Here is an 11,080-nt window from a genome sequence, read left to right on the forward strand (position 1 = left end):
AGGCACTCTGTTGTACTTTTCTGCGCTACCAAAATTCATGCAGAATGTGTATTGTTGTAAGTAGACTGTTTCATTGATATCAGGACCTTGTGGTGCAATGGTAGCATGTCTGACTCCAGATCAGAAGGTTGCGTGTTCAAATCACGTCAGGGTCAACTCTGGCTGAGGTTGCATTTCCCGCTTGTCTTAATCTTGGTTTTCTAATGTCTTAAGCACTCTTTTGTAATATTCTGCGCTACCAAAATTCATGCAAAATGTTTATTGTTGTAGGTAGACTGCCTCAAGTTCCAAGTTAGACAGTACAGTCGCAAAGGCCACAGAACAACAAAGTAAAAGCACAAAGTACAAAGGCTTTCAAAGTAAATGGGATAATTGGCCGACAACATCAGCATTTGAAGACCCCCCAAGTTGAAGTGGTACCTGATAAATAGATGGACAATTTCAATGATGACATGTGATTTTTGGATCACCTATCACCTTTCAATTTACAAATTTGCTTTTGTTTCAGCATTTTGACAGTTTAGTCGGCTTCTGAGGAACTCCTCTACTTTCTTCCAGGCGAGGACCTCGGCGCAGGCGTGGTCCCGGGGCTCGCCACCCCACTTGACAATGATGCGCAGGATGCCATGCAGACAAGAATGGCAGTAAGGACCATAGGGTGGCTGCAAAAGGTGTCCAGCCCGCGGGTAGCAAACACTCTCCACATTGTTATTCCCAGCTCGCCTGAAAGAGAGTCCAAAATTGAAGTTATCAATAAAGAATGCCGCAATGTTAAAAAAAGTTGCATCGTTTGTAGACAACAAGTCTCAACAACTATGAAGCATTCATTTTTTACCCAGTGACCGAGGGATAAGCACGTCGGCCTTAAATATTTTGGGGTTGAAGGTTCAATCCCTGATAGGTCTTCCAACCAGTGTGGAGTTTGGAGTTAAATTGAATTATTCTTTCCTTGAAAAGCAAATAATTGAAGAGCAAAGTGTAATTTAAATGTAATTTTACTTCTGAATGATTTCTTTGTCCACATACCATTGGTATATTAAAATGAAGTTGCTAATCCAAAAACCCAACAGATTTTAGATGAAAATAATCAAATTTGTCAGGTACCCAAACCTATTCATACCATATCAATTGGTGCAAACCCCCCTAAAAAATATTCACTTGCCAGGGTTATTAAAAACTTCTCCGAAATTGATATTTCTTATAAAACAATCTTAATAAACTGAAATATTGAATATGTAAAAAAATTATAAAAAAGTAGGCAATTGCCTCAATGTGGCTGCCAGGCTCTCCATGTAGCCCCGGGTATCATAGTTGAGATCATCCTCAGAAGTCAGGAGGAGGAAATGTGCATTGGAATTCTCCACAGGGATGAGGCTGCTCCTGTTCTCCTGACTATTGGGGTCACTGCTGCCAAATTTGATGATGTTGGCGCCATCTGCAGTCGGTATTATCTTGTTTAAGTCCTCCTTCAGTGAGGAGAGGACCCTTTGGCCGCGGTAGTGGAGAGGGGCTCCGATGTTGGCACTGCAGGCGTTGATCCCCACCACTGCACGCACACCCGGCACGAAGGATGCCAGGGACAGGGCGATGTCACCCGCTTTGGACCGCCCAATGACACCTAAACCATCGCTGCCCACCTTGAAATGCAGACAACTACGCATGAGATACTGAATATGCCAACATTAAAAAATCAAGCAGGGTCATTGTTTGTCATTAGGGATGCAAATGACAATTTCAAGTTAATGGTGCGGTGTCTAGATTCTTTTTATGATCACCTTAGGGTGTTTTTGTAAAAGACGTAAAGCTTCTTCTAAATAGTCCGGCTCCGTGTGCTCCATATTAGAGGGTTTGTCGTAAAAAACACCCACAGTTAGAACGACAAAACCTTTGCTGGCCAACAGGCTGGCTCGCTTCTCCGATGCGAAGGTGCACAAATCCAGCACTCCCGGGAACGGACCTTCACCTGAGGTATGAATACACATCCAAATGAAGACATGCTTTCAAAATTTTGTTTGGATTGCGGCTTTAAATGAGGCTTTCAAACCTGGTGGTGTAAACAACACCGCACTGCACTTTTCGAGATTGACGACCTCCCGAGTGACACCCTCTCCCATTAGGACCCTCTCATTGATAGCCTCCGCCAAAGAACGCCCACATTCTTCCTCCTCCACGTCCACACCGTCATGCACTGAAAACCTGACCATGTGGGGCCTGACTGCTTTACTCCAATGGAAGTACTTGTGGGGTGTGGCGGACCGCATGGACCACAAGAGACCCATGGGCTCCACCCCTACATATGTACCACACAGGGCGGCGTCCCGGCGGAGGTCCACCTCCCCATCGCCATCTGCCCGGTAGATGGCCATGGAACGGAAGACAATCCCTCGCTCGTCATTGGCCTGGGCCCTCAGGGTGACCACTTGCCTGGACCTTAGACCAGCCACTTTCACATGGACAGGCTCGTCGAAAAGGCAGCGTACACTCGGGAGAAGACGAAGGCGAACTTGAGCCGACATACTGGACAAAAGAAACCTAAGTGAGGATGTGTCAGTCACTACAGAGGGAAGAGGGATTTAAATTCACAGCAGACTGATAGCTGGACGCCACTGGATTGGACGTTTAGCAGTACCAATGAAACTAAACAAAAGAAAGGCAAAAAGCAAGAGGAGGCTCTGGAGCCACAATTTGCAAACCTTTGCAGTAGCTTTATCGAAAAGCCAGGATACACACATTGACGATACAAACTTTGTCCAGAGGAAAAAGTATGTGCTGAATATAAAAATTAACATTTTTATTGCTTAGGATGCAGTGGCGGGCCTTCAAGGCCTTCTCTGCTGGCCTAAGAAATATCTGAATCATATATTATATTTTGTCCATTAAAACGTATATAATAATTACAAATTTTCTGTTAGCGTACTTTCATTGTTTTCCCCCTGGTTGCACTGCTTGCAGATGTGTGTTTTCATATTAAAGCATTTAACCAATCACATTTCAGCCTTTATTTGTTGCCAGGGTCAGAAATTTGCCTCAAGGCCTTCACAATCAGTTCTGCGGGCTCTGTTGCATTAAACAAGTGTTGATAAGACTGTTGCTTTTAACCAATAAGAATTCGATTTGGTGAAACCAAGGCAGATTCGCATAGGGATACGTCCTCGCTTTCACCAACTATGATTGGCTAGTCATTGAGTAGGCGGGCCAAAGCCAGAGTGAGCCAGCCATAGATTTTTGGTGAGTAAAATATGGCTATATTCCTAAATAATATTTTAATTGTATGAGGTTATTATTGATTATTTTTTATGTGTCGCAGCTGTAGATGCAGTAGAGTTTTTATAGCCATAAAATAGCTTGAGGGGTTGGATTGAAGGCGTCGCCAGAAAATGCACGGAACGCCGCTGTTAGGATGAGTCGGCTCTGCTTTTGCCTGTTGAAAATTCCTACTTAACTGAGAAAAATGTGCACACCCACTATGAAATCGAGTTTATGTACTAGGAAGCGAGTCTGTGTTCAATGACAAGAGCTCTCAAAATATGTCGTTATTAATCTGCAAAACTCAATTTTCAACACATTTTACTGAGATAACAAGTTTTGATCCAGCTAGTTATAGAAGACGCTTTAAAAGTATTGCAAAAAGACACATTTTAAAGAAAAACATACCTATGGGCGAGGTTGTGTAGGATTTGACGTGGAAGTTCAATTTGTGAGTTGACAGGTTTCCATACCTACAAAACCTGAATGTATAACCACTGCCACGCATGTGCAAGCAAAATTTTACGAGTCTACAGAAATATTCATATTACTCTCATGAAATACAATATTTTTCATAATTGTCAATGCAATGATCTTGTGGTGACTTTGGGATTCGTATGCAAACACAAAAAAATAAACATCGAGAAAAAATCCAAACTTGCTTCCATTTATGAATAACATTTGAATGACTCGTTACATTGGGCTTCATTTGGTAGAAAGAATAGAGAATACAGATATGGTTAACTATTTTTCTAAGATGTGAAATGTATTATTCATTTCACCACTATGAAAGTTTTAAAAAAGGTCTGAATTATTTTAAGAACTTTATTTCACTGTTGCTAATCAATGAGTATCAATTACTATCTTCTAAAATGACACTTTTTAAGCCCAAATGCCCTCCAATTGTGGAATAACCTTTGTATTGCACTAGGGGTCTGATTTCAAAGGTTCCCCCATCCCACTCCATCTCTCTCTTATCTTTTAAGAGGGGGATCTGGATTTGTGGGACATGAGTTAACTCGCCTTCTCCGATCCAAAGGCCATGAAGTCACTGTGATTTCCCGCAATCCCGGTCCTGGTAGGATAACATGGGTAAGATGTTCTGATGGATGCTGCATAGCATCACAACCTAACTCATCCTTCTTGCATCAGTCAGGGTGAATTGGAGTCATCTGGTCTCACACCATGTGAGAGCGCTGTCAACTTGGCAGGAGAGAATGAACTTTACATTACTGGTGGTTGGCATACAATTTAGTGCTGCATTACCGCTACCCACTGGTATGGAATAGAAGTATTAAATAAAATCCAAACGACAAATTTCTATACAGATTTATTTATAGATGTCTCATCGTCAAGTCAATAACGTAAGTAAATGGTGACCACCTTGCATAGGAAAACTTGCAGGATGACTTTAATTGTGGATAAAATGCTTACATTCATCTAAATTAATGTAATTATTTAGTTAAACACTCTAAATTGGCTAATTCTTGGCATGCTGACAAATGGTTTTATTTAAAAAAAACGTATTAAAGTAGCTATTTTCTTTTGGATGTTGGAAAATGCTTTATAACCATTTTGATGTATGCAGTAGAGTTAATAAATCAACAAATATTATCAAAACTAGCCGTTTGGAATCGTTTGAGAAATCATTTTGTAATTTCACAGTACATGCACCATCAACGATAATGTTATATTTATGGATGTGCTCTGACGCAAAATGGCCGACAAGTGATTACTAAGGTGACTACTAAATCAGACAACTAGCCTCATATAGGAGATCTATGGGTTTCCGCCCACTGTTTACTTTCGTTTAACTGATTCTTTATGGTACGTAGTTCGATATTATTGATTTTAGAACGGTTAATTTTAAACAACTAACATGAGGCGGTCAGCAAGACTTTGTAAAACTGCAACATTGCCACTAAAGGAAGAAAGCCAGTCTGAAAAGGGTAATGATCCGCTTGTTGGTTTGCCGGGACACATTAAAGCTCATAGCACATCACTACTTTACTACACGTTTGACTGCTGTGTTTCACTAAGCAAAAAGTTTAGGCTTTGATCTTGATTTTTTTTTGAAACCATTAAAAGTTTGTTAAAAAAGGTTCCTTACCTTCTTGACTATGCTCTCACGTGTACAACTGTAGTGTGGCAGTGGCAAGACAATGAAGGCCAGTGGGAGGCATACTCTTCATTGGACTGCGTTCTGCTCAATTCGGCCGTGGCCTCGGGGAAAACCTGCGTATCCCTGACTCTGGCTTCAGGGTCTGCCTACCAGGTGGACCTGAAGAAAATGGTGCAGGTCAACACTGTCACCAAGTACAGGAGGAAGATCCGCTCCCAGTTGCCAAAAGCGGATGAAGGTATGTTTGATGCCCATACATTACACATATGATGCCATTAAAATCATTTGATAAATGTCTACATCATTTTCTGACCTGAAATGTTATGACTTCCTGCTGGGAGCAAGAATACAAACTTAATATTATTAAATTAATATTGGCTCTATTGTGTAATTAAGGTGAAAAATGGTTTAATTAAAAAAACAAAGATTTTCATAAAGAGGGTAGAAATGTAAATACAACTTTTACACCTACTAACATTTGGATTCCTACATTGCTTATAATGCACAAACACAAATCCATAAGGTGTCAGTTACTATTTTGGTGTTAAAATAGGCGAACAAACTGATAATTGTTTTCCAAAGAAAAACCTGAGCTTTTCAACAGTTGTGTAAACACAAATCAGTCTTCTTTACTGGAGGACTGTTTAAGAATTACATTTAAAAGATTTGAGAGTTGTGATATCAAGGGTTAAATCCTCGGTCGGTTTTGACCTTCTTGTGCGGAGTTTGAATGATCTTCTGTGTGGAATTTGTATGTTCTTCCCGGCCCTGTGTGGTTTTCCTCCGGGTGCTCCAGTTGCCCCCTACATTCCAAAAAATGGTAGGCTGGCATTGCCCCAGGTATGAGTGTGTGCGTGAATGGATGTCAGTCTCTTGGTGCCCAAATTTGGCTGTGATGGGCTCCAGCACCCCTTGTGAACTTAGTGGTGATAAGTAGTACAGAATGAATAAACTGGTGGTGCACACCATTCTAGATCTATACTGCTCTGGGTACTCCGGTTGCCTCCCACTTCCAAAAACATTCATGGTAGACTGGTTCGACCCTCAAAACTGCCCCTAGATATAAGTTTGTGTGAATGGATTACCTGTGTCCGTGTGCCTTGCCATTCAAGGTGACCCCCGCCCACTGCCCTTAGTTGGCTCCAGCAACCCCGGCAAGCAAGCAATGAGTAATTGCGCGCTCCTCTTTTGAAAATGAACATATATTCACTTTGTTTCTTATACGGTGTTTCCAGGGAGTTCCAATAATACCGGAGCAGATGCCAGTACTTCCAACGGTGGTGCAGTGGAGGTAAAACGGGAAGAGGAGGATCAAGAAGATGTGGAGGAAAACAAGAAGAAGCCACCCACAGGAAGGAAGAGGAAACGAAGCAAGAGTCCGTCCAGCACTACAGACAAGCGACTTAAAGAAGAGATGCAGAGTGAAGGTGTGTGTGATTTGAGCAGCTCCCGTGATTGCAAGGATAGACACAGCCACTAGTGCACTTTTCATTGTATTAGTAAACCAACTATAGCAAACACATTTGATTTGAACAATGCGTTGTCAAATGTGCTTTTCATTTTCTCATCTGACAACTGATAATAATTTTGAGTTTGATTTCTACAACGCACCATTTCAATTAAAGATGCGTTTGATTCTTACACGTGGCTCGTACATATCATACTAACCAAAGGTGGGTTTCATTCTCACTCCAGAAGTTGTGAAGACGGTGGTCATGAAGGGAAAAGCTCCAGTGGACTTGGAATGTAAAACCAAGCTTGGAAAGGTAGCAATCGTTGAGATTTAATTCTTTATTCTGAGATGGATGGATGTATCCGAGTTAGTTTTTCACTGTGTTTGCGTTTTCTGGACAGGCGCATGTTTACAGTGAAGGAGTGGATGTTTACGACGTGATGTTGAACCAAGTAAATCGTTTTTTACTCTTTCATTTGAAGGTGTACAAATGTGTAAACAAACCGATTTATGTTTCATTTTGTTTTGTTGTCTCTATAGACTAACCTTGAGGTTAACCAAAACAAATTTTACCTGATACAACTGCTTAAAGATGACGCAGCCAGGGTGTTCAGTGTGTGGACCAGATGGGGCAGAGGTGAGAAATTAGTGTTGGACTTGCCAAGTGGATCGTTTTGCATTTTAAAACAGTCTCTTTGGTGTCCCTCACAGTGGGCAAAGTGGGTCAATGCAACTTGACCTCCTGCGGGGGAGATCTGCAGAAATCCAAATCTTTCTTTAAGAAGAAGTGAGATCTTTTCCTACTTATTTGACTTGTAATTATATGGATTATTTTCAATTTTGGTTTATTCTAGGTTCTTTGATAAGACCAAAAATGTGTGGGACCAAAGGGCATCCTTTGAAAAGGTCACTGGAATGTATGATATGGTCTACATGGACTATAACACAAATTCTAAGGTATAGTTTCTTTTTACCCCTTTTCAGCCATTAACATTTTTTTCCATTTTTTTTGCTTCTTATGTGCTTTCTCGTCAAAAAATAAGGTCTTTTACGTTACGCTGTGATGATAAGATAATTTAGTTTTCAGACGCCAAGTGTTGACATAGTTTTCTTGTTTATTTTTTACGGCAAAGGAGGAGAAGCAAACTCCTACCGCTGTTGAAAAGCCAAAGAAGATGTCCACACTTCATGCAAAAGTCCAATCTCTACTGGAACTCATCTGTGATATCAAAGCCATGGAAGAAGTGGTACTAGAAATGAAGTTTGACACTCGGAAAGCTCCCCTTGGTCAGTCTAAATAAGTCACTTGCCTTAGAATCAAAGATTATATTTCATGTCATTTCTACTCATATGTTGTTGCTCCTTTTAATGATGACTTTCATTATAAGCAATCAATTCTTATTCTGCTATTGTTTTGTACTTCAGGCAAGCTTACTGTCGAGCAGATAAGCGCTGGCTATACTGCACTCAAGAGGATTGAGGACTGTCTGAGAAGGAAAGATAGAGGCCATGAGCTGGTGGATGCCTGTAACCAGTTTTACACACGGATTCCACATGACTTTGGGTACTTAGAATAGAAGTTTATCTTCATAAAAGACATGCTTATTCATTTTTTAAATTATTTATTTTTTAAATATTTCTTTTTCCTAGGCTAAAAAGGCCCCCTCTCATTCAGACAGAAGACGATCTGAAGAAAAAGATTGAGTTGTTAGAGGTAACCTATTAAGTAAAGTAGAGGTCTCTTATATAAAATGGTACAATGTAACTTTTATTTACGTTTTACTCCAATGTTAAAAAGTAAATCCTGTGGTTTTTTTTTTCAAAATATTATACAAGATCTTTTCTGCTATTGTGCACATGGGTTCTATTTCCCTTAAAGCCACACATCCCTTGTATTGATGTAACATGAAGAAAATGGTCTTAAATTTGACAACAAAATGTCATAAATTTAGCTTCCTTTCACCCTTGCACGACTCAAAGTCACATTTAATGAAAATGAGTGGAGCCAGTGTCTTAAAATGTATAAAAATCCCTTGTAATGTTTGTGGTCAGGCCTTGAGTGACATCCAGATAGCAGTAAAAATGGTGGAAAGCAGCAGCAAAAACCACGACGAGCATCCTCTGAACCATTACTACACTTCCCTCAAATGCCAGCTGGAACCTCTTGACCCACTCTGCCATGAATACAATGTCTGCTTTTTTTAATTATAATAAGTTTTCCCATCAATGTCATGAATGCAGTTGACATTTCTGGTTGCTTGTGTTTCTCTGAAGGTGATCGAAAAGTACATGAATTCAACTCACGCTTCCACACATAACACCTACACCATGAACGTGCTGGACATCTTCGCAGTAGACAGGCACGGTGAAAGCAGCCAGTTCCTGTCCAACATCCACAATAGGTCAGAATGCAATTGCAGTAAATCTAGGAAAACTGATGGCAGTGGGAACCAACCAATCAATTTTTTTTGTGGTAGGATGTTGTTGTGGCATGGGTCTCGTCTCTCGAACTGGGTGAGCATCCTAAGCCAAGGACTCCGAATCGCGCCCCCCGAAGCTCCATGCACAGGGTCTATGGTAGGAAAAATTATTTGTTGTTGGTAATGTAGACAAAATAATAAGTCAATGACTATTGTGTGTGTGTGTACATATTTTTGTGTATATATAGTTCTACTTCACATATGCATTACAGTGTTCCCTCGCTACTTCGAGCTTCAGCTATCACGGACTCAGAGCTTTTTGTTTTATTTTTGCTTATCTTTCATGCATTTTTAAATTGATTGCCCTACTTGAGACATTGCAACTCAATTGACCACTGAATCAGATTCTAGAAAAAAAACAAGAACAAAAATAATATTTAACAATAATGTCAATGGAAAACATTGAAGATAATGAACATTATTGGTGATCATTCATTTTGCATCCCTATTTTTTTTTACACACTAAGTATATTTTGGCTGTTGTGAAATTATTCAGGCTTTTTTTTATGATAAAGATGTGCAATTTGTCTTACCTTTGCTGAGGTCAAGTACTGAGCGTTGTTGTGAGTTCTCCACACATTGAAGGCGTTGTTGTTGTTGTTGTTATCGTCGCAGTTTGGAAAAGGCATCTACTTTGCAGACATGTCGTCCAAGAGCGCCCAGTACTGTTTCCCCCATGAACACAACGAAGTGGGACTGCTGCTGCTCTGCGAAGTATCCGGCCAGAGTGATCAACACACGTTCTCCCTTCTGTATGAACAGTTGTTGATGCCTGTATTTACAGGTCGCTCTTGGAAACAGTAACGAGCTGCTGAACGCAGACTACCATGCCAACAACCTCCCGGAAGGCAAACACAGCACCAAGGGCATCGGGCGGACTGGACCCAACCCTGAAAATTTTGTCACTCTGTAAGTCCTAAAGTTTGGTCAGCAATTATGAGAAATGAATGTAACATTCAATGGTTAATATTTTTCCAGTAACGACATGACGATCCCGATGGGTCCAGCTGTGAAAACGACGGACAATGTGGCTTCATCGTCTAAGGGTGCAGTTTACTCACTCCTTTACAACGAGTACATCGTGTACAACCCAGCCCAAGTACGCATGCGCTATTTGCTTAGGGTCCACTTCAATTACATTGATAAATGTATTTGGTGATCTCATAACATACATGAATGTTTTTTTTTACTTCTACTGGAACATTTTACTGCTAATGTGCCTCACAAGAACTGAACTTTCTGGTGAATTGTATAACTGTTAGTGTCCACAACTAAGGTGAAAATCTGCATATGAAATATGATATACTTTGGATAGACATTAAAGCTGGGAAATGTTTTTCAACATTTTATTTTGGTTGACTTTTTTCCATCACAACACTTGAACAGGGTTTGTAGAATTATAACCACAGACTCAATACCGGGAGTCAGCAACCCGCAGCTCTAGAGCCGCATGTGGCTCTTTAGCACTGCTCCAGTGGCTAGCTGGACCTTTTTTTTATTTAAAAAATGGGGAAACGTTTTTTTGTTGTTGTTTTAGCATGGTTTCTGTAGGCGGGCAAACATTCCAAATGGTTTCCAATGCTGTAAAAATGTATGGAATATATATTAAATTTCAACATTTCTGCATCAAATTTGCGTCATAGCCTGTGCAGCACTTTTTAATCAGAAGGGTGGGATCTCAGGCAGGTGGGAGTTGTAAACAAACCAATGGCTATGTGATGAGTCATTGATCTCAAAAGGTAAAAGAGAAAAGGAACTGAGGAAAACATAGCATTCAAC

At 40.5% G+C, this 11,080-nt stretch overlaps 2 protein-coding genes, 1 long non-coding RNA gene and 1 other non-coding gene across 4 annotated transcripts; 2 read left to right on the forward strand and 2 right to left on the reverse strand.

Moving 5' to 3' along the window:
- The first annotated feature begins 83 nt into the window (after positions 1-83).
- Positions 84-155, forward strand: trnaw-cca (transfer RNA tryptophan (anticodon CCA)). The gene has a single exon. It is a non-coding gene; the product is annotated as a tRNA-Trp (tRNA).
- A 217-nt stretch (positions 156-372) lies between these two features.
- LOC144201853 (acyl-coenzyme A thioesterase 3-like) lies at positions 373-2,543 on the reverse strand. The gene is made up of 4 exons (XM_077724647.1): positions 2,045-2,543; positions 1,776-1,963; positions 1,267-1,637; positions 373-723 (listed from the first exon to the last, which is right to left on the reverse strand). The coding sequence occupies exons 1-4, from the start codon at positions 2,514-2,516 to the stop codon at positions 486-488; spliced, it is 1,269 nt and encodes a 422-aa protein (XP_077580773.1). The 5' UTR covers positions 2,517-2,543; the 3' UTR covers positions 373-485.
- A 1,354-nt stretch (positions 2,544-3,897) lies between these two features.
- LOC144202022 (uncharacterized) lies at positions 3,898-5,592 on the reverse strand. Its single transcript, XR_013327441.1, has 2 exons — positions 5,357-5,592; positions 3,898-4,449 (listed from the first exon to the last, which is right to left on the reverse strand). It is a non-coding gene; the product is annotated as an uncharacterized LOC144202022 (long non-coding RNA).
- On the forward strand, positions 5,003-10,932 carry parp2 (poly (ADP-ribose) polymerase 2). Its single transcript, XM_077724944.1, has 17 exons — positions 5,003-5,195; positions 5,391-5,606; positions 6,604-6,795; positions 7,064-7,134; positions 7,223-7,273; positions 7,362-7,458; positions 7,533-7,608; positions 7,676-7,778; positions 7,955-8,108; positions 8,247-8,385; positions 8,472-8,535; positions 8,874-9,011; positions 9,096-9,223; positions 9,299-9,398; positions 9,917-10,015; positions 10,086-10,210; positions 10,280-10,932. Exons 1-17 carry the CDS (start codon positions 5,126-5,128, stop codon positions 10,458-10,460), a joined length of 2,004 nt encoding a protein of 667 aa, XP_077581070.1. The 5' UTR covers positions 5,003-5,125; the 3' UTR covers positions 10,461-10,932.
- The last annotated feature ends 148 nt before the right edge of the window (positions 10,933-11,080 follow it).

This window comes from Stigmatopora nigra, chromosome 9 (assembly GCF_051989575.1).
Source record: "Stigmatopora nigra isolate UIUO_SnigA chromosome 9, RoL_Snig_1.1, whole genome shotgun sequence".
Lineage (NCBI taxonomy): Eukaryota > Metazoa > Chordata > Actinopteri > Syngnathiformes > Syngnathidae > Stigmatopora > Stigmatopora nigra.

What these genes read in the sequence shown, in the direction of transcription:
- parp2 (XM_077724944.1), top strand. Translation starts at nt 5,126, where the DNA reads ATGAGGCGGTCAGCAAGACTTTGTAAAACTGCAACATTGCCACTAAAG. An exon ending in AGAAGAGATGCAGAGTGAAG is followed by an intron (nt 6,796 to 7,063) that starts GTGTGTGTGATT and finishes TTCTCACTCCAG; the next exon opens with AAGTTGTGAAGACGGTGGTC. An exon ending in AAAAGATTGAGTTGTTAGAG is followed by an intron (nt 8,536 to 8,873) that starts GTAACCTATTAA and finishes GTTTGTGGTCAG; the next exon opens with GCCTTGAGTGACATCCAGAT.
- LOC144201853 (XM_077724647.1), bottom strand. Translation starts at nt 2,516, where the DNA reads ATGTCGGCTCAAGTTCGCCTTCGTCTTCTCCCGAGTGTACGCTGCCTT. An exon ending in GGTGTTGTTTACACCACCAG is followed by an intron (nt 1,964 to 2,044) that starts GTTTGAAAGCCT and finishes TTCATACCTCAG; the next exon opens with GTGAAGGTCCGTTCCCGGGA. An exon ending in AGCCTGGCAGCCACATTGAG is followed by an intron (nt 724 to 1,266) that starts GCAATTGCCTAC and finishes ACTCTCTTTCAG; the next exon opens with GCGAGCTGGGAATAACAATG.